The sequence below is a fragment of the Aotus nancymaae genome, unplaced genomic scaffold (assembly GCF_030222135.1).
Source record: "Aotus nancymaae isolate 86718 unplaced genomic scaffold, 86718_ANA_hifiasm-v0.15.2.pri h1tg000019l, whole genome shotgun sequence".
NCBI lineage: Eukaryota > Metazoa > Chordata > Mammalia > Primates > Aotidae > Aotus > Aotus nancymaae.
Genome location: NW_026988431.1, coordinates 61,057,110 through 61,080,084, shown reverse-complemented (window position 1 = coordinate 61,080,084; position 22,975 = coordinate 61,057,110). Strand labels below are relative to the sequence as shown.

Genomic DNA, 22,975 nt, shown 5'->3' with positions numbered 1-22,975 from the left:
TTCTGCATGAGGTAGAGAAATATAGATTCCTCAAGAGCTGCTATTCAAGCCATAAGCAGCATGTGCCAATGTTCTACCCACAATCCTGGTGCAGTCTCCATTAAGACGCACATCTGGCTGTCACACCCTCTTTTGTGGGGACATCTCAATGGTAGCACTGATGCTGCCTCTCTTCGAGGCCAGCCCCACAGTGGCCTCCCTGTCCTCTCAGCATGTGATGTCATGAGCATGGATGTCCTGCCAAACATTTAAGACGCTGCAGTTCACATTGTGCACATTGTATAGAGAAACACTGACACGCAGATTTCTTTTTAATTAAAAAAAAAAAAAACAGGGCAAGATACAACCAAACCTTGTTCTATTGTTACCCCAAACCACCAATTCAGCACAAATATGTATCTTGTATTCTTTAAGCGCACAATCTTCTCTTTTTTATTACTGTCATTGTAACTAACATCCCTGGATTCAGAGGTACCCTTGAAACATTCTTTTCTCTCTAATTTGGTTTCTATCAAATTCTTGGAAAGCATGAACCGGACTGGTTCATTTTCAAACCAAAAATTTCCTGCATGCGGTCTCTTCAGAACAGGATAAAGAGAGAGGGTGAGGCATGGTGTGGTTCTCGAAATCATCTCACCTCCAATGACCATCAGAGAGGAGGCCAGGGAGGACACAAGCTGCATTTACAGAAAGGCATGAGAAAGAAGTTCCTTTGTTGCTGTTTCTCACAATGTTGTGTGGGGAGCACCTGATAAGAATCTCTGAGGGTTCACAACGACCACGCAGATTCGTGGCTCCTCACCCTAATGAAGGGAGTGGAGCTCCGGTTCACTTGATTACCTAGCTGTGATTTTTTTTTCTTTTTTTTTCCTGTAGAGATGAAGTCTCACTCTGTTGCCCAGGCTGGAGTGCAGTGGCGCAATCTCGACTCATTGCAATCTCTGCCTCCCGGGTTCAAGCAATTCTCCTGCCTCAGCCTCCCGAGTAGCTGGGATTACAGGCACACGCCACCACCCCTGGTTAATTTCTTTTGTATTTTAGTAGAGATGGGGTTTCTTGCCCAGGTTGGTCTCAAACTCCTGAGCTCAGGCAATCCGCCCACTTCAGCCTCCCAAAGTGCTAGGATTACAGATGTGAGCCACTGTGCTTGGTTGGCCCTGGCTGTGATTCTTAAATTGGAGAATTCAGGTTTTAGGTTTACACAGACTTAAACCCCTTTCCATTTATATAGTGGCTATATGATCTGACAACCTAAACTCTCCACACACTGTCTTTCTCATCTATAAAATGGGGATCGTGGGGAGGGTTAAATGTATGAAGTTCCTAACACAAACAGGTCTCAATAGCATGAGTTCCCTTTGCCCTGTTACTTAGGCAGAGTACTTTAAGCCTGCCATTTGACATGGGATTGGGGGTCACCGTCCTCACCTAGGTGAAGATTTATTAGAATTCTTCTATAAATTATGATTACCAAGTTCTCAGGGGACTCTAACGAGAGCAGATAAGATCATCAAGACTGAATTCCTCCTGCGGGTTACTGAAACAGAGCCTGTTGTTCCAATCCAAAGGCCTCCAGCCACGTGCGGCTACTGTACACTTGAAACGTGGCTGGTAGAAATTGAGATGTGCTGCCGGAGTTCCCTGACAAGCTTTTATGAGCCAGGGAGGGTCCTCCAATGTAGTCACATGACTTCTATCCTTACAAAAACTATGTTATAGCTAAGCAAATATTTTAGTTAACATAAAAATTGTCTTCCATGGTCTGGCGCTGTGGCTCACGCCTGTAATCCCAGCACTTTGGGAAGCTGATGCAGGAGGATCACTAAGGCCAGGAGTTCCACACCAGCCCAGCCAACACCAACATGGCAAAACCCTGTCTCTACTAAAAATACAAAAATCAGCCAGGTCTGGTGGCATGCACCTGTAGTCCCAGCTACTTGGGAGGCTGAGGCACAAGAATTGCTTGAACCCAAGGGGTAGAGGTTGCAGTGAGCCAAGATCGCACCACTGCTCTCCAGCCTAGATGACAGAGCAAGACTCCATCTCAAAAAAAAAAACAAAAAACAAATTGTCTTTTATAAGTAATTTAGAAATAGTTTCCACCAGGTTATAATGAAAACTACACAAATTTCTGTGAAATGACTAGCCCAAATTGGTATTTCCAAAGAGGAAATGTTTGCCAATTATTACAGTATCAGCTAATACAATTAGAATTTTATTTGGAAGAAGTCTGACAAAATAGCTTGTCACATGTTTTCTTAGACCGGCCCATAACTTAACAGAGTTTCTGGAAAAGAAAACAAATAAAAGTCAACTCAATGTGTCTTTGTCCAAAATGTCCAAACATCTACATGTTTGAATGAAATGTATTTAGGTATTGTTACTTAAAGATCCAATAAAATAGGTTTCTTTAATTCTCCTTTTATACCTAGCCAATCAATTCCTTTACTAAGTGTGCAGAGTAGATGAAGGACATGAACTACATAACACTGAGAACTTTGTTTCTGATTGCTGCCCTTTGATCGCTGAATTAAAGATGCCACAAAGTCATCCCACTTAACAAACCTGGGGAGCATCAGGCTTATGTTCTCATGACCACAAACTACCACCACGATACAGTGAACACAATCTAACTTTTTAATTATCCAAGGCCATGCAGAATCACTTGTTCTTGGATCACTGATCAAGTTCCCTATAAATTACCAGTAGAGATTAATGAGATTTTTTAAAATCAATAATGATACCTCTGGATACAACAGAAGATTGAAGGCCGGTTTTGCAGACAGTCTGTTATTTTATTGCACAGATTTCACTTAGAGAATAAAATGCACCATCAGTATTTGGAGAGTTTGGGGTCTCAGATACTGATATACCATCAGTGTTTACACCCGTAAAGCCAAATTCAACAGTACAATTTATGTTACACAACATGGCTAACAATGCAAATAGAGAGAAAAGTGGGAGAAAGCTTTAAAAATGTGTTAGTTTGAAGCATGTGAAGACGTATGATTAAAAACTGCATCACACAAACCTGAAATCAAAAATGTGGTGTGGAACATCAGTTACAGTTAGACTCACTTGTACTGTTATTTATTGCATAAAGTCTACGTGGTTCATTTCCTTCATGTTGATGAATTGAGGATTTCAGGAAAACCATGGTTATAAAAATGATCGATCTTGAAAAAGTATGTACAGATAAATGTAAAATCACAAACTAAAAAATATCCCTATCCCTGGCCCTCGACTCACAAAAGGGAAAGTTTCCTGTGGAAAGAAGTTACACTATTCCCTTCCCTCCCCCATCCCATGTCCCCAGTGCCATCTTTTTCTGTCTCTTACAAGTAAATGACCTTAGAACGGGAGGGTAGGGAGAAAACAAAAGGCATCTTTATGAGGCTCCCATTGTCATCTGTATCAGTTTGCAAAGTGTCTTGGCCGGGTGCGGTGGCTCACTTCTACAATCCCAACACTTTGGGAGGCCGAGGCGGAGGACACCTTGAATCCAGGAGTTCAAGATCAACCTGGGCAACACAGGAAGCCCTCCTCTCTACAAAAACACTTAAAAATTAGCTGAATGTAGTGGTGGATGCCTGCAGTCCCAGCTACTTAGGAGGCTGAGGCACGAGGATCACTTGAGCCCAGGAGGTTGAGGCTACAGTGAGCCAAGATCACACCACTGCACTCCAGCCTAAGCAACAGAGTGAGACCCTGTTTAAAAAAAAAAAGGGTCCTGTATTTCTCTTCCCCACCCCCACCTAACTCAGTGATGTTTGCAAGACATTTGAAATTTAAAGAAACACAATATATATAATATATGTTTTCATAAACAGCAAATGAATGGCCAAGAAAAGAGCTAACAGTGGGCAACGCCATGAGAAAAATGTATGGGCATTATCTGAGCTAGAGATTTCTCCTAAGGCAACCAAAAGATGGGGGAAAGGGGGAGAAGTTAAGACTACAAATGCCAGACAGAATGCTTTTCTAGACCTTTGGCTTTAGAGCCTGGCAGAGGAGTGGGCTTCCCCCGACTGCGACAAGCAAACCCAGGGCCCTGAGCCCAGCATCACAGCACCTCTGTGGGCAGCCGAGCAGCCCTCTTATACGTGGGCACTCTTGGCATGAGTCGGGGAGCTGGAGCCCGAAGAGTAGTAGAAAGGGTTTTCACCAAAGGACTGGGCATCTCCAGCGCAGCAGAGAATGACACAGCCGCCCACGAGGCACAGCACAGCACCGATCCAGCCTGCATACAGGGAGTAGCCAAAGCTCACGATGGTGGTCTCACGGTGGGCACACACAGGGAACCAGATGGTGGCAACGATGGCGCAGAGAGCTGGAGAGACATGGAGAGGCCGTGACTGGGGACACTCGTCACATACCAAGCACGTGGGCAGGCCCACTCACTCCACATACACACACCTGTGGCTTCCAACCAGCTCCAGAAAGCTCCATACGCACGGCTTTGCTCCCTCAACACTGAACCAAAGTACAGCAGGTTCTGTAGAAGAACCTGACTGCTGAGTTCTTATTTTTTTCAGCAAGTGGAAGAAACAAAATAATTCCAATGTAAAAAACTAGAAATAAACCATTTAAGTCCAAAAAAGTTTATCTGTATTTACCTGTATTCAATACTTTATATCCATAGTTATAATTCTATTAATATACTTACCTAATTGCATTATAATTATTCTAAGCTCTCAGTTCCGTGAAGGTAGGGCCATGCCTTATTTATGCCTACCTTGGTACCAGGCAAATAGTGTGTGTTCAATGTAGACCAGCTGAATGACTGAATGATCTGAGCTATTCAAAAATGAGAAACAAGATGGCAGCCACCTCAACTTTCCACTCTATTTTCTGTTTGGTCAATTCACATTACAAAGATCTGGGGGAAGTAAGAAATTTCTCTTGGTGTGGGGAATGTTGCTAGAAGGAGTACCAGATAAGGCTTCAAGTTTGTATTATGCTGTTCACAAAAACAAAATCCCAACACGCAAATGAACCGTCCTTGGAGTAAAAGAACTCGTCCATTTGAGGCTCAAAATGGTAGAACTTTACTTATGGTTTTGCACCAATTAATCTAATCTTCATTTTAGTTTTGATATTATGGAGCAAATAGCTTATATATCATTTAGTTTTTCACCTCTTTATAAGCAAAGTAACAAAACATGGGCAGGCAACATTTTTTCAAACCTCTAGACCACCACTGTCAAAGTAGCCACAAGTTATGTGAGGCCACTGACCATTTGTCAAGAGCTAGTGAGATGAAGGACTGAGTTTTGAATTTTCCTTAATTTTAATTTTAATGGCCACACGTAGCTAGTGGCTACTGTACTGAACAGCTTTAGACAAAGTAACTCCAAACCTCTTTAAGCTGAGATGGCAGACATCAAAATAATAATAACAACAATTAGGTTTCCAATTATTAACCATAAAAGCCATCAACAAATTCAAGACAGAACACTGCACTGCCAGTCTGATGCTTGCCACCCCGGGTACTCTTTATCACCACTCTCAACTCAGCAAGCTTTTTTCTGATTTCTACTCATGGTGAGTGATTTTCTAACTTACTCTCCATGCCCACAGAGAAGAAATATAATTTAACGTAAGCAATCAAGTCTAACAGCCTTGTATATTAGTTCTAAATGGGAAAAAAACATTGGTCTTACCCACTTTGAAAGACCTTTTAAACAATCTCATTGCATTTGTGTTGCTTCTAACATAGATTTTTACTGACAATAGGTTAAGCCCACCCCCACAAGCTGGGTATAGATATACATAAAAAGACATTATTTCTATCCTTAAAAAGAATAGATCTCAAGAGGAAATGAGAAGGAAGAGAGTTAATTTGAAAAGCTATGAATTGCCCAGATTGGCTTTTCTAACAGCCCAAATTCACTCCATGGATTATACATACATTATCTAAGAAGCTAAAATTGGCCACACACGGTGGGCCACACCTGTAATCCCAGCAGTTTGGGAGGCCAAGGTGGGCGGATCACCTTAGGTCAGGAGTTCAAGACCAGCCTGGCCAACACGGCAAAACCCGGTCTCTACTAAAAATTACAAAAATTAGCCAGGCATGGACGGTGGGCAACTGTAATCCCAGCTACTCAGGAAGTTGAGGCAGGGAGAACTCCTTAAACCCAGAAGGCAGAGGCTTCAGTGAGCCAAGATCGTGCCACTGCACTCCAGCCTGGGTGACAGAGCAAGACTCTGTCTCAAAAAAAAAAAAAACCTAAAATCTATCCATATGCGAATACTTCCTTTTTCTTAAAAGGAAAGCACAGTCATTACAGCTTCTATAATATTTTCATAAGAGATATCGGGAGAAGATGTATTTTCCTTCTGTCACTAGAATGTTCAAGAAAAGCACTGTGTACCTGAAACCTCCCTTTCTAGCCCAGGACTTTGAAAACCTCGGATACAGGGGAAAGTCTTTTTCTTTCTCGTCTTCTGGCACAGATTCCAAAACAGGCACTTTTGGAGAATTGCTTAGCTATTATCAGAGTCTCTACTTTCAGCAAGACATCGAGAAAAACCTTTTGCTCTGTCAGGACAGGGGACTGAAATCCTCTTCTAGAGTATTCAGCCGGAGAGAGCTGTGAAGATTTTCCATAGATCTACTTGTATTTTCCATACAATCTACTTCCATACAATCTACTTGCACAGCTCTCAACCTCAGAAGTAGGCATTCGTTCTGCTGCGGGCAAAAACAGCAAGCCAGCAAGGGTTTCCCAACACCCAGGCTTGTTTAGAGGAAAAAGAAGGGAGTGAAAAGCTGGATTCTGCAGGGAAAAATATTTAACTCCAAAACAACTGACATGGTTCAATCTAACCGACCTTTCCTACAAACAATTAACTGCTTTCAAAACAACTCAGTGTTCAAATCAAGATTTATATTTTCCAACTATACTTTGTATTTACGCACACAGCACATGTGCACACACATGCAGGAAAGCATCCCCCACATCCAGTGGAAACCTAACTTTCAGATTTAGTTCAGATTTTATAGAATAAGACAAGAAACTGCCTCTAAATTCATTTGATTGTTCCCTTAAGCAAATAATAAAACAAGAGTATCTTCACACAGGGAAATAATCAGGCTCAATATCCCAAAAGTAACAATCAGTCTCGCTTTTGAGTATTTTAGGGATTTTGCTAGATTTTATTCCAATATAATTTATTAGAAAAAGGGAAAAATCAAGCCGGGCATGGTGGCTCACGCCTATAATCTCAGAACTTTGGGAGGCCAATGCAGGTGGATCACAAGGTCAGGAATTCGAGACCAGCCTGGCTAACATGGTGAAACCCTGTCTCTACTAAAAGTACAAAAAATTAGCTGGGCATGGTGGTGCAATCCTGTAGTCCCAGCTACACAGGAGGCTGAGGCTGGAGAATTGCTTGAACCTAGCAGGCAGAGGTTGCAGTGAGCCAAGACTGCACCATTGCACTCCAGCCTGGACAACAGAGCGAGACTCCATCTTTAAAAAAAAAAAAGAAAGAAAGAAAGAAAAGCGAGAAAGAGAGAGAGAGAAAGAGAGAAAAAGAGAAAAAGAAAGAAAGAAAAGGGAAACATCAGAAAAAGATCTAAACATGTCATCCAATAAACCTCCATAGGGATGGATGAGTGATCAGGGGAATGGATGGATGGATGGATGGATGGATGGGAAGTAGTCTCATTTCAATTATATCTTTTGCTTCATACACACCAATATGACATCCAAAGTCATAAAACCTTATTGTGTCTTTAACACACTTAAAGTCGCAAGCTCATCATTGACCTTATTAAAGATTTCCTTCTTTTCTAATTCATACAAAACAAGGCAAATGAGTGCCAGCAGGCTCTTTACTTCCTAGGAGACAAATGAACCCTGGGTGGAATTCCTGTGGCTTTCAAAGATGAACCACATCAAAACCACTAAAAAATGACAGACTACCACACAACAGGAAAGGAAATGAGAGGCTCACTGCAGTGACCTTCAACTGAACTCAAAATGGAAATTGTTTAAAACTAAAAAAGGAGAATTTGCTCTATGTCAGCAATGGTTTCAAGGGCGAAAGGGATACGTGTTGACCAGTACAGTTAAAAATGCAAGTCAAACCATTACTGAACTAAAAAAAAAGTGAAATAGTAATAGAACTGGCCAAAAAAAATATTGTCTTTCTGAAAGACATAAAAGGCCTGATAGTTTTCTATTTATTTGCTAACCCAAAAAGATGAGTTGAAATGGTTCTCTCTGTTATTTGGGAAAAGTAAAGAGAATGTTTTTCTAAAAAGTCAGTTACTTATAAGGTCAAGAAAATTGAAGAAATACAAAGAGAATTTTTGTCGTTTTTCTTTTTACAACATCAGAATTTATTTTTAAATTAAGTATCCAAAAACAAGACAGGGCAATTTTAGCACTCAGACTTTGCAGACTTTCTCCTCTTTTGCCTTCAGAAGATGCAATGGTTAACTACGAGGTGGAGTGGGTGCCATTTGTTGTTGGAGAACAGAAAGTAAAATGAGACATATTCTTAGCCAAAAATGAGAAGGAGGAGAAGGGGGAAGAGAAGGAAAGAGAAAGGGAAGGGAGAAGAAAGCTTCACCATATAAAGACAGATCTATCTAAACCTGGCTTCTCAGAAGTAGAATTCCTTGCTCTTCAAAGAATAAAATTGTTTGCCTCTTTTCAGAACAAGTTTCAAATAATGCAATACAATACATTTTTTAATTGATAAGATATGCCTTGCTAAAAACTAACAATGCTCGTGACATCACCAAACAGAAAATATTTGGGAAGTCCATTTTAAAGCAATGAACTGTTAAGTGTGGCTTTTAATCTCTTTAGAGATGAGATGACACATGGTAATCCACGGAGTTAAATAAACAGGAAGTTAAATAAAATCGATACAGGTGTGTTTGACTTTGGAAGTAACAACTGAGAGAAAGAGAGACACATAAAGAGGCAGAGAAAGACATCAGTAGACACTGACATTTCTTTCTTTTTCCAATAAACCTCCCCTTTTCTTTTTTTTAGATATGGTCTCTGTCACCCAGGCTGGAGAGCAGTGGTGCGATCTCGACTCACTGCAGTCTCCTTTTCTTGGGCATCGATCCTCAGCCTCCCAAGTAGCTGGAATCACAGGTACGCACCACCAGGCTGACCTAACTTTTGCATTTTTAGTAGAGATGGGGTTTTGCCATGTTGGCCAGGCTGGTCTCGAGCTCCTGGGCTCAAGCAATCTGCCTGAGTCAGCCTTCCACAGTGCTGGGATTACAGGCGTGAGCCACGGTGCCTGGCCCCAATGAACCTCCTTTTTCAAGCTTTGTCACTTTCCACTGAAAGGACTTTTTTTTTTTTTTTGAGACAGTGTCACTCTGTCACCCAGGCTGGAGTGTAGTGGCACGATGTCAGCTCACTGCAAACTCCCACGTGGGTTCAAGTAATTCTCGTGCCTCAGCCTCCCAAACAGCTGGGATTACAGGAGCCTGCCATGCCTAGCTAATTTTTATATTTTTGGTAGACATGGAGGGTTTATCATGTTAGCCAGGCTGGTCTTGAACTCCTGGCCTCAAGTGAACCGCCTGCCTTAGCCTCCCAAAGTGCTGGGATTACAGGCATGAGCCACTGTGCCCAGGCCTGGAAGAACTTTTAAAAGCATCATTTCTAGCACAAAGCAAAATTTTCATTAAAATCATTTAATTTATTCTGACTTACTAATTAGTGAAAAAAAATCTTCCTTGATATATTATCTAAGATTTCCTTTAAAAAATCTGAAGACTGGAGGAAATGGAGAAGTGGAAAGATGAAGCATATATTACAGTCATGAGCTGATCACTGCTGAGGAGGCTGGGTTCACAGGATTCTGCTCTACTGCTCCTCTTCTTTTACACAGGTTTGAAACTTTCCACAATAAAAATATTCTTAACGATCCGCTTCGTTTAACATTTCATAATGCACTGAACACTATCTTCTACAATCAATACCGTTATAACATGTGACCTAAGTAGCAATTAACTTCAGCTTTCACAAATGAGCCAGTTAGGACGACAAGCAATGAGATTTCTAAGGAGCTCTTGGTTGGAATTATATTCATTTGTTGGTTTTTTTAACATTTGGAACTTAGACAATTTTAAGTTTTTCTTTTTCTTAGTTGTCATTCTCTAAAATGTTGACTTAAAAAACATAGCTACAACCGTCAAATCAATGGAATATTTCAGTATGGTATTTTCCTGGCCTGATTTCAACGTTTTCTGTTTACTTCTGTCCCATCCTGCATTATCTTTTTTTTCCCTAAACACTTTTTTTTCTTTTTTTTTTTTTTGAGACGAAGTTTCGCTCTCGTTACCCAGGCTGGAGTGCAATGGCGCGATCTCGGCTCACCGCAACCTCCGCCTCCTGGGTTCAGGCAATTCTCCTGCCTCAGCCTCCCGAGTAGCTGGGATTACAGGCACGCACCACCATGCCCAGCTAATTTTTTGTATTTTTAGTACAGACGGGGTTTCACCATGTTGACCAGGATGGTCTCGATCTCTTGACCTCATGATCCACCTGCCTCGGCCTCCCAAAGTGCTGGGATTACAGGCTTGAGCCACCGCGCCCGGCCCCCTAAACCCTTTTTAAAGCCAGCTTTTATGCGTATTTGTTCATCAGTTTTTAAAAATCATAGAATGCAAAAACAAGAGAACTCGTAAAGCAGTTAGCGCCTCCGATTTTGCTGATGAGGTCATTCGAAGCCACAATCACACTAAAATGCCACATCGCTCCACGTGAAGATTTATGTAGATTCGGGACTTGTTTATATAAAGCTAATAAGTTTGGAGGAAGATTTCTCTAAATGTTCTATTAAAGTTCTGAGATTGAGGGCATCACTTTTTATTTCATATGCCCAAGGACTCCTTTTCCCTGCAGGACATCTGGTTCCATGTACGTAACAAGATGAATGGGTCCCACATTTGCCCCCACGCTTTGTTTTACTGCAATTTCACTATTAACCTGAAAGCTTAAGACTTAGTGACTTTTTCCCCTATAAATATGGTTCCTGGGGCCAGGTTTTTAAAAAGGAAGAAGAGAAGACATAAAGTTTCCACTTAGGAAATACACTTCCTTTCCTTTCATTCCCTACTTCATCCTCTGAACAAAAACACTCAAATACGGTACTTCTTAATGTATATCAAGGTAAGAATTAGACTAACTCAGAACTAAGATTTGAGGTTTTCAGTAGGGTAGCATAATGCGGCTTTTGACAGTGGAATAAGCAAAAAAACTTTGATTCCTACACACTGGTTTCTACAAAGTAAACAAAAAAAAAAAATGTCCATTAGGTCAGGATACGAGGTGGTATTTCCGGAAAAAGGTTTTTGTCTTTCCTCACCAGTTAATGTGTGAAGGTGACCCTGCAGAAAGCAGACATTCTCCAGCCAGACATGGTGGCTCACACCTGTAATCCCAGCACTTTGGGAGGCTGAGGCAGGCAGATCACCTGAGGTCAGGAGTTCGAGACCAGCCTGGTCAACATGCGGAAACCCCATCTCTATAAAAAATACAAAAATTAGCCAGGTGTGGTGGCACATGCCTGTAATCCCAGCTAGTTGGGAGGCTGAGGCAGGAGAATCGCTTGAACCTGGGTGGCAGAAGTTGCAGTGAGCCAAGACTGCACGACCGCACTCCAGCCTGGGCAACAGAGTGAAGCTCCGTCTCAAAAAAATAAAATAAAATAAAAAGAAGCAGCAGCAGCCAATTAGGAAATTGACATGATTGGAAGAATACTCAGCTGCTCTCTGGCTTAGTGTCCTATTTCTGCTAACAAACAATAACAATAATAATAGCAACCATTTAGTGAGCACTTACTATGTGCCAGATACTAAAATAATTTTCATACATAATTTCCCTGTTCTTACCAGCCTGAGAAGTAGGTGTTATTATTCCCATTTTATGGATGGGACCAGAGACATTAAGGAGCTGCCCTAATTCACACAGCTAGAAAGTAGGAGACTCCAGATTCGGCACAGCTGGATCCGACTCCAACTGATAAGATCAAAGAATTCAGGGCATAGGCACCTCCCGCCTTGGCAGGGACTCTTGAAAAGCCACAGACAGATTAGCCTCAAACCCACCACAGATCTGAGAGCCTGCTGCTCCTGTGCTACGCAGGAACCAAATCCTCACACCACTAAATGTAACTGCTGAGAAGATAAAGTTATAGAACGACATAATTTTTTTAAGCTTTCACAAAAACAATTACAGATTTTCAGGGTCAGGAAAAACTGATTTTAATTAGCAGTGTTCACAGTTCCCGTACCAGAACTAGCTGGGACACTGTGTCCAGTTCCCAGGCCTCCGAACCCCAGGGGTGCCTCATCTTCTCTGGCCAAATGAGGTGTGTTTGCTCAGCCCCATTCAGTGACCCTGAGGCTCCTGCACCGGCCTAGCGCTGGCTTCTTTGGGGGAGTGACAGAAAGCAATCCAGAGTAACACAAAGGGAGCCTTCACTCTCCCGTGCTCCTCCCAGCATTGCCGACAGGGCAAACAAGGCACCTGGGCTCCGTGGTGAGAAGACTTGGAGGAGATCAGCAGGTGCCACACTTGAGACAACGAGCTTTACATTTCCAGAGCTAGCTCCTTCCAGTGAAAACAACATCCACCCCAAAGGCAGTGACGGACACTGAGAAACGCATCCCAGCGGGAGCAAAGCAGGCAGACTATACCGGAAATGCAAGGCCATAACACGGCAAGGAGGGGGCTCCTGGTCCCATCCAAATGGTGAGTGTCCAGCAACGGGCAGCCTCCCTGGGTAGGGTCAGATCACCCAATGTCCAGCTTCACTCCAGACAGGCAAACAGGGACTGAGGGACCCACCCACTCCCCAGCCCCACCTCACTTTGTTCCTCTGTGATTCTGCCTATCGACGTCAACTCACTTTCAGAAGATAAAGAAAAACAAATTTAGCTAGGAAGTTTCAAACCACCGGTTGCTTTTTCCTTTAACATCTCTGATCATTCAACTGAACAATTCTGTTGTTTTTAGGGTGTTTTTTTAACTATGTATACTTTGCTTTTATCTCTCTATTACGCAGAGTTTGTTTTCATGTGTTCTCTTATTTGTGGATACCTGTGACACTGATATGGAAGGCCAGAATATCTAAAGATGAGCACCCCACACAACAGACCCACCTTTTGGCTCTGCCATCCTCAGAGCCCAAGAGAGCCTTCTGGGGCTTCCGTGAGAAAGTGAGCAAAGTAACAAACATGTGTCTAGAAGAAGGGTTTCCCCTGCATTCCGCAAACCCAGCTTACTCGGGGAGCTTTGGCTTTCCTGTTGGAAAGGGAGTCGGACACATAGATCTGACCTCCATGAAGCACTACAAGAGGGGCCCTGAGAGTTAGACAAACCAGCGGATGCTGATGATGTGTTCCGTGCGGCACTGGCACACAAATTCTTTGCGACTGGAACCAAAATTTCCATATCTAGATTTTTCTCTGGAAATTACAGTGGTCTTTTCACTCCTGTAAACACACATACATACACACACACACACACACACACACACACACACTTGTAGCTTCACAAGCCCCTGCAAACCTCTATCCCTTTGCAATCCTGGAAAATGGTGCCCCACCTCTCATGTCCCCTCAGTTTCCTGGTGTCACTGTGACTGTGAAACCTCCAGGTGGGAGGTACCCATCACTAAGTGGCATCAACCCACACAGACCCCCGACCCCTTACCCTTACCCCTCAAATACATGATCTGATATGCCAATCTGGGGGCATGAAGTCCTTGCTTCAGAAGAATGTGATTTTACGTCTAATCCATATCCAGACTAATTTCTCCTCACTGATATGTACACTTTGCAACAAGAGTTGTTATTCTTAAAATTCATATTGTCTATTAGGATTTAGAATGTGCTAATGAAACTAGCATCTGAGAAAAAATGGAGAGAAATGAAATCGCTGAAGAGAATAGAGCTAGAAGGACCCTCCGTCGTTGTTAAATGAAGCGCTCTGTGTGCAGGTGTAATCAGCAAAACCAAACGAGCACATGCCATTCCCTGTACCTGGACTGTCCCTCCCCTCAGTCCATGACCTCCACCTCCTCTTCAAGTCCTAGGGCTTACTGCTGAGTCCTTCTGCTCTGGAAACTCATCCAGTCCGGGTTAGGTGCCTTCCCATGTGTATCACAGCCTATCCTACACGAGCACATACCACTCTATTGAGGCGTCCAAGTACACTCGAAGCAAAGACGGCCTATTTTCCCCAGCGTCCCCAGCACCTATCATGGCGCCTGGCCCACAGGCTCAGGAAGGCTTACTGAGTAAAGGATGGAGCCATCACCTTGCGGTCTGACCACCCCCAACCCCTGACTTTTTTCTTGCCATCCTCTTCACTATTCTTTCTTTATTTTTTTTTCCAAGATGGAGTTTTGCTCTGTCGACCAGGCTGAAGTGCAGTGGTGCCATCAAAACTCACCACGGCCTCCGCCTCCCAGGTTGAAACGATTCTCCTGCCTCAGCGGCCCGCCCCCCGAGTAGCTGGGATTACAGGCATGCACCACCATACCTGGCTAATTTTTCTATCTTTAGTAGAGATGGAGTTTCACCGTGTTGGCCAGGCTGGTCTCAAACTCCCAACCTCAAGTGATCCACCCACCTCGGCCTCCTTCTTTATCTATTAACTAGGTTATCAGTCTTGCCTGCATATAAGCATCACCTGAGAAGCTTTCAAAAAGTATCTTTGCCTGAGCTGACCCCCAGAAAATTCTGATTCAACTGATCTGCTGTGGGGCCTGGCAGAGGCATTCTAAAAGGGATTCCACTGTGAAGAATGAGAAGGCTTCCATCTTTCAGGTCTTTCCCTTAGCTATTTCGTACCTTCAAAACCCTCTTTCTCTTTTTAAATTTATCTTCATGTTCAGTGGCTCCCAGAGACGCTACTTAGCCCTCTGTTTAAACTGCCCATAAAATACAAAGAGATACAGACTGTGAGGCTCCATCCCCGACTGGCTTCCTTTCACAGTTCCCTTGAACTCGAGAAGGCAGCAACCACAAGTTCTGACCCTGCTCAGTCTCCCTCACAGGTGGGGAACCGCTGAGAAAGCCGTCTTACCCAGCAGAATGAGCAAGACGCCAGCCAGCTGGGCCCGCCTGTACTTGGCCACGCCAGGCTCACGGCCCATCCGGATACAGGGAAGAACAGTCAGCAGCAGCAAAATGGCTGGCAGACCCAGGACCGAGGCAGCAATCATCAGAGCGCGGCAGGCCTGCACATAGCCTGGGAACGAGAGAGCAGACAAGAGGGGTTAGACCACGGTTCTCCTGCTTCCTGAGCCCTGCCTTACGGGAATTCAGCGCCATCTCCCTTCCTCCCTCTCGGCCCATTCCAGGAGTTAGAAGGTGTTCAATGTTGTCCAAGGTCACTAAGCACTTTTCAGCTTTTAAAACAACTCAGCAAGAAAAAGGGGGCTGGAGAGACGAAATGGGGACCCCTCGTCTAGGCCACTTGGCCAAGCTTCCAGGATGGAGGGGCCAACAGTCCATTTCACACCACCCTGTGAAAGTTCAGATGAAAACTCAGATCTCCCAGGAATCATTCTGTGAGGGCCTCTGTTGGTTCCAGTCTGCTACTGACGGCTCTACCTGTGTGACCGTGGGCAAGTCACCCAACCATGAAGTCCTACTTTCTGCATCTATAAAGTAACAATAGGCCAGGCACAGTGGCTCACACTTGTAATCCCAGTACTTTGGGAGGCTGAGGCGGGCAGATCATCTGAGGTCAGGAGTTCAAGACCAGCCTGACCAACTTGGTGAAACCCCATCTCTACTAAAAATACAAAAATTAGCCTGGCATGGTGGTGTGCGCCTGCAGTACCAGCCACTTGGGAAGGCTGAGGCAGGAGAATCGCTTGAACTCGGGAGGCAGAGGTTGCAGTGAGCCGAGATTGAGCCACTATACTCCAGCCTGGGTGACAGAGTGAGACTCTTTCTCAAAATCAATCAATCAACCAATCAATAATAAAGTATAGTACCTACATCTCTCTAATAGAATTCTACTGAGGATTAGGTTGGCAGTGCTAAAATCAGCGCCTACACCAAGTCCTCAGAAAAGGTTACTTGTTATTATTGATGTTTGTCTGTCTCAGTGCGGTGCTTTAGTCTCCAGCCTCCCTAGGTGATCTTCTCCTAACCATGTGCTTTCATTCACATTGGCCGTGGCCCGAACCCAGACTAAACTGAGACTCAGGCTTCCTCTCTTCGCTATCTCCCCAGAGGCTGCTGTCCTCCATCTCCTGCCTCACCCAGTGTCCTGGGCATCTTCCTCAACTGTCCATAATTGCTCAAAAGGCATCTCTCCAGCCCTCAGGGTTCCTGGAGGGCAGACACCTGCCTTGGCATTCATGGAGTTAACACAGTGCCCACAACAGATCATGGAAACAATTGCGAGTCAAGGAATAAGAGAACTGAAAAATAGAAGAGTAGAGCAAAACTACATGAACTTCATCCTGTCGAGTAAAATGCCAAGTAAGAACTTTATGAAGACACAGATTACAATACGTGTCACATTTATTTAGAATAAATCTGACATGATACTGGGAGAATTTCACAGACAAATTTGTTTCCCTTTTAAATGTAATATTTCTCATTAAAACACTCTCCCTCCTCTTAAAAAAAAAAGAGGGGGGTGGGGGTGCATTTATTACTCTCCCTTTTTAGAAGGAATTAGAACTAGCGGCCTGGGTGAGACAGAGTTTATAGCCTCACCCAGAAACTAGCCCGACTTCTGCCTCACCCACCAGGACCTCATGTACACAAAGGCCTAACTTCAACGCTGTCTCTCAGCAAGGTACGTTTTGCCAGAATTCAGACGTCTTAAGGGCGCTCTTCTAGCACTGCCCATCTCAGCTCCTTCAGAATTAAAGATAATCAGTCAAGTATCTACTGCCTTGAAGATCTCCAGAAAGCAGCTCCAGAAGTCCGAGGCCCATTCCCTGACCCAGCACTACGCCCCCGGGTTTGTAGAAAGCCAGCACCCACACGAAGGAGGCAGTCAACTGGCAACACGGGTTCTGAAATTCATGGAACTAGCTGTCCACATGCTACAGTGCCAAGGCCATGTCTGGACACCAAAAGATGGCGCCTGAGGACTGTTCTGCCTCCACCCAAAGTGTGAGGGAGGGGAACAGCAGGAAGGACAACCCCCCACCGATACGCCCTCCCCTCTGGAGGACGGCCTTTGTTCTCTGAAAACGAACCACTTGGCACTGAATGCTCAGTAAAGTTAATTTCAGAAGAAGGAAGCAAAGGTAATTGTATGCTTCAAAGATCCCTAGAAATACCATGCCCAGCTTTTAATAAAATAGCATAACTACCATTCATGAAGCATCTGCTATCTCAAAGGAGATTACATTTCTTATTTCATTCAACCCTCAAATAATCGTGAAAGATGGGTGGTTGATCTGACTTTAGCTTTTCAAAGAAGACAACCGAGGTTCACTACGGCTCGCAATTTGTCCCGGGTCACCCACATTGTGAGTCCTGGAACCCGGAGTCTGGCCAGGTCTGACACCACCAGCATTAGCCACAGCTGAGTCCAGATCTGGGCTCGCTGACCTCTGGCCTTGTGAAAGTTCAAAATGAAGGAAAGGATGGCGTAAGGCAAGCCAGGCAAGCACTGCCCGCAGCTGCCGTGTGCCAGAGGTCATGCCAGGTCCAGAAGAGGAAGTAAAGGGAATAACAGGACGCCGTCTCTATCTTCAAGGAATTTAAAACGTAGTGGGAGAACTTCGCTCACGAACGATCAACAAAAAACAAGATAAAATGTGCCTTTGTGGGGATACGAGCCCAGCAGTCGGCAGCAAGGAGGAAGGATTCCGACTCCAACTGCGAAGGCTGGAAACGGGGTGCTTGGGGGAGGCTGAAGGGGCCGGCAGAGTCATTGAATGGCGGCTTCAGGAACAGGCTTCTCTGCGTCTTAAGGGAACCGGGAAAATCCCTTAAGAGAGCTCAACCCACGGAGGCTGGGGCCAGAGGACCACCTTGCAGGGGCCGGGCAAGGACACGCCTTCGGGGCCGGGCAGAGATTCCGGCAGAAAGCCAAGGCGGTGCCGGCGACCTCACTCCCGCCCCAATGGCTCGTAGTTTAAATGTAAAGTGAGACTGTGGTCCAGCGCGTTTCCAGAGGACGCATGTGAAGACGGGGCCCCCGGCCCGGCCGGGCTGTCAAGTTTTACCTCCTTCCCACCCCGAGACACAGCTGGAGGGGCGGCGGCGCGCGCCCGTCTCCGCAGGGTCCGCCCTCCGAGGAGCGCGCGGTCGCCCCTACCCAGCCCGAGCCGCGCGGAGCGGGAGCCGGGTCACCGCAGCCCGCGATCGGACGCGCCCAAGGCAGGGGCGGGAGTTACGGGGCGGCGGCGATGGCCCCGGGCACGTGCGGGAGCCAACCTGGCATTTGCCAAACCAGGCGGCCCGGAGACCTCCCCGGACGTGCGTCGCTCAGCGCCGGGCCGACAGCGCCAGGAGGGCCCCCACCCGGCCGGGGCGCCGCGCGCATCCCGCGAGGACCGGGAAACGGCCTGAGACTGGATTCTCCCGTCCGCTTGCGTTACACGCGCCTTCCCAGCCCTGCGGGCGGGATCCGACCCCGGGGAGGCCGGGCGGGAACGGGGAGCCCCCTCCGGGAAGAGGGCGGCGGAGGGATGCGGGCGGCGGCCGCGGTCAGACTCAGCCCGGACTCAGTTCTGTCCCGCGTCCCGGTTTGTTAACTCCCAAGGGGGCAGGGCCAGCGTTACCACCGGCCACACCGCCGCTATTATCCCAAACCGCAGATAAGAAGCTCAGTTCGCGGCCGCCGAATTCTTCCACGACAAGCCGGGACGAGGGCTGTCAAGGGCGCCCGGACGCCGCGTGGCCGCCGTCTAACACCCCGCTCTCCGCCCAGGGCGTAAGGTCCGGGGCCGCCCAGGTCGGGTCCTTACCCGGCAGGATGAGGATGTCCACCAGGGGCTTGCAGTGGTACAGCCCGGTGGCCATGACGCAGTCGGCCCACAGCCCCTTGGAGCCCAGCTCGTCCAGCTTGCGGCACGTGGGGATGGTGTAGCCGCAGGTCACCACCCAGTCGTTGGTGGACGTGGTCACGATGATGCCGATCCAGCCCACGAAGCTCGTGACGAAGCCCACCACCTGCAGGCACGTGGCCACCATGGTTCGCGCCAGGGTGTCGCCGCGCCTCGCCGCTCACGGCTGTGCCTGGGCCCGGGCGGGACGCTGGAGGCGGCGGCGAAGGGCGCGCGGCGGGACGGCTGAGCTGCTGCGCGGCGCCCCCGCCCCCTCTTTTAGCCCCGCGGCCCGGCCTGAGCGCGCCAATCGGCGGCGGTCCCGGGGCGGGCCGGCCAATCGCGGGGCGCGGCCGGGAGAGGAGCGGAGTGACCCGGGGGCCGCCACGCCCCGCCCCGCCCCGAGCCGGTCCCCGGACGGAAAGTAAAACGATTCCACGCAGGTCCGAAGAGACGGCGAGCGCGAGGCGGGCGCGCGCTTGGCGCGAGTTCTTTCCCTTCTCGTGGCCCCTCCCTCGCCCCCGGCTCCGGGTCCTCCCGCCGCTCCGTCCCTCGACTCCTCCCTCCCTGCTGCGAGCACAAGGGCGGGGTCCAGTCCCCGACGACCCAGGACTGTGGCCGCCTGAAGAGAGGCGTTCAGTACACAGTCACCGGAGGAAAGAGAACGATGCTACGTTGCCCAGGCTGGTCTTGAACTCCTGGGCTCAAGAATTCCACCAGCCTCGACTTCCGAAGTGCTGGGATTATAGGCATGAGTCGTCACACTTGGCCTGATTTTGCATTCTTATGTATCCTCCCTATATTCATAGAAGGTCGATTTCTGGAAACTATTTCATAGGAGTATGTTCCTTTTTTGAGTGAGCCATTGTGTTTGGGGGATGGTTTACCACCAGGGTCTATTAACTGAATGTTTTCAGATATTTCCCTAGGACACTTTTTTAAAATGGCTTTTATGGCCGGGCGTGGTGGCTCACGCCTGTAATCCCAGCACTTTGGGAGGCCGAGGCGGGTGGATCACGAGGTCAAGAGATCGAGACCATCCTGGTCAACATGGTGAAACCCCGTCTCTACTAATACAAAAACTTAGCTGGGCATGGTGGCGCGTGCCTTTAATCCCAGCTACTCAGGAGGCTGAGGCAGGAGAATTGCCTGAACCCAGGAGGCGGAGGTTGCGGTGAGCCGAGATCGCGCCATTGCACTCCAGCCTGGGTAACAAGAGCGAAACTCCGTCTCAAAAAAATAATAATAATAATAATAATAATAATAATAAAGAAACAAATAAGTAAAATGGCTTTTGTGCTGAGTACAACATAAAACATAAAACTCAAACAACATCAACTTATTGCAAAAGCAATCATGAAATCTTCACTCTTATGCCTCCATTAGAATTTGACATTCTAACCATGAAACTTCAACCAATCAGAATTCAATTATGCCCAGATCATCCACAGGTCACACACACAGAGTATAAAGCCAGATTTTAGAACTCAGGCACTAAATGGTTAAAAAAAAAAAAAAAAAAAGTTGCCAAGTCGTTAAGATTGCGGTCTTGGACTGGGACCTCCTAGGTTCACGTTCTGTCTTCACCACTTGAGCTGGCCCTTCACCTACATGACCCTCAGGTTCTTCATGTACAAAGTGAGATAGTAAATGCCTCCTTAGGGCATGGTGAGGATTAAGTGAGATCATTAATACAAAGTACTCAGCATCGTGCCCAGCACTGCTGGACACTCATTAACGTTAGCCACTGTTAGAATGATTTGTAGGCAGCATAGATCAATTGAAAATGGAAGTTGTCAGGCCAGGCACAATGCCTCACGCCTGTAATCCCAGCACTTTGGGAGGCCGAGGCAGGTGGATCACCTGAGGTCGGGAGTTCGAGACCAGCCTGACCAACATGGAGAAATCCGTCTCTACTAAAAATACAAAATTAGCCAGGTGTGGTGGCACATGCCTGTAATCCCAGCTACTTGGGAGACTGAGGCAGGCAAATTGCTTGAACTTGGGAGCGGAGGTTGCAGTGAGCCAAGATTGCACCATTGCACTCCAGCCTGGGCAACAAGAGAGAAACTCCATTTCAAAAACAAAGAAACAAAAAAATCAGCACATTGCTTGGCTATGGCTCTCTTCCCAAACCCTCTTTGTGATTAAGACCTGACTTCCCATGCAGCACAGCTTACTAAACTGATATTCTGGGTCTGCCACAGTCTCGGGTACCCTTTAGTTGTAAGAGTCAGTCTCTCAAGGTCTAATCACCTCCAGAGAAATGTCAATGGTTGGTCCCGAGACCATCGAGACAAAGGTCTTCTCAGTTAATTTTTCTCATCAAACTCTGCCATGCCACATCTTCACATTTCTACAGTATATATCAGAACTAGAAAGGGATGGCTGAACCCTGATTTCAGGTCTTCTAACCCTAAGGCTGGTGTTTTTCCCATTATAAAACAATGTAAGATAAGGCCAGTCATGGTGGAGAAGCTGGAATCACCCCACAAAGTGCTGGCCTGTAATCCCATTACTTTGGGAGGCCGAGGCAGGTGGATCACATGAGGTCAAGAGTTCGAGACCAGCCTGACTAACGTGGAGAAATTTGTCTCTACTAAAAATACAAAAATTAGCTGGGCACGGTGGCTTATGCCTGTAGTCCCAGCTACTCGGGAGGCTGAAGCAGGGGAATCACTTGAACCCGGAGGCAGAGGTTACAGTGAGCCGAGATTGGGCCACTGCACTCCAGCCTGGGCAACAAGAGCGAAACTCCATCTCAAAAAAAAAAAAAAAGTAAGACAAATCATATGCTCTGTGGCTTTGAGCATAAGTTCATTCCTTCATTTTATCCTTATTCAAAGGTATTTGAAGGGGAGGATTAGAGGATTAGGGCCAGTAAGGCCCTAAAACCTAGGGGAGAACTAAACAAAGGAAAAGGCCTAACTGTTCTTCTACCATTTACACCTAAAAATAGGCAATCAAACTAAACTGCTGTTCAGTTAGGGCACAAATGCATCTCACAAGGCAAACGTGACTGCTGGCAAGCATCAAAAGCCCACATTGAGAGCAAAGTTTGGGCCAAGGAGTAGGCTCTCAGCGCCTACTAGTGGTTATATTTTATTATTGCATGGCTGGTAAAATACTGTAAAGGGAGCTGTGACTTGTAGAGAAACATGATTAACCTCAGCTTCGCACATTCCAAATGAGGGATAATTCAGCCCAACCGGAATGTGCATTTCTCTGTGGAAGTTTTCTTCGAATATTTAAAAAAGGTGAGTCATCTCTTTGGGAAGCCAAACATGAAAACACACGATATATATGAAATTATTTAAGATTATTCATTGAAAAAAATCAAGTACTTCTACTAGGACCTCTATTTATTTATTTGTTTGTTTGTTTTGTTAGAGACAGAGTCTTGCTGTCCCCCTGGAGGCTGGAGTGTGGTGGCAGGATCATAGCTCACTGCAACCTCGAACTCCTGGGCTCAAGTGATCCTCCCACCTCAGCCTCCTGAGTAGTTAGGACTACAGGTGCACGCCACCATGCCTGGCTAATTTTTTTATTATTGTATTTTTTGTAGAGATGTGGGAGGGGTCTCTCTGTGTTGCCCAGGCTAGTCTGAAACTCTTGGCCTCAAAAGATACCCGCATCTCAGCTCCCAAACACACCCGGCCTGGAGACCTCTTTGTAAAGGATAAATTCCTCTGGTGGATTTTAAATGCTCGATAATACACACATACACACATTTTTAGAAATACTGTAGTACAAATTCATAGCATAAAAAGAGTATCAAGCACAGGCTTTAAAAATGAAATGCCTCTAACCGGGCCGGTGCTCCCAGCGCTATAAAAACTTTATAGGCCGGGCGCGGTGGCTCTCGCCTGTAATCCCAGCACTTTGGGAGGCCGAGGCGGGCGGATCACGAGGTCAAGAGATCGAGACCATCCTGGCCAACGTGGTGAAA

At 46.2% G+C, this 22,975-nt stretch overlaps 1 protein-coding gene across 1 annotated transcript; it reads right to left on the bottom strand.

Moving 5' to 3' along the window:
• Nucleotides 1-2,774: 2,774 nt before the first annotated feature.
• On the bottom strand, nucleotides 2,775-19,236 carry CLDN11 (claudin 11). Its single transcript, XM_021669514.2, has 3 exons — nucleotides 18,949-19,236; nucleotides 15,084-15,248; nucleotides 2,775-4,330 (listed from the first exon to the last, which is right to left on the bottom strand). Exons 1-3 carry the CDS (start codon nucleotides 19,172-19,174, stop codon nucleotides 4,098-4,100), a joined length of 624 nt encoding a protein of 207 aa, XP_021525189.1. The 5' UTR covers nucleotides 19,175-19,236; the 3' UTR covers nucleotides 2,775-4,097.
• Between the last annotated feature and the right edge of the window lie 3,739 nt (nucleotides 19,237-22,975).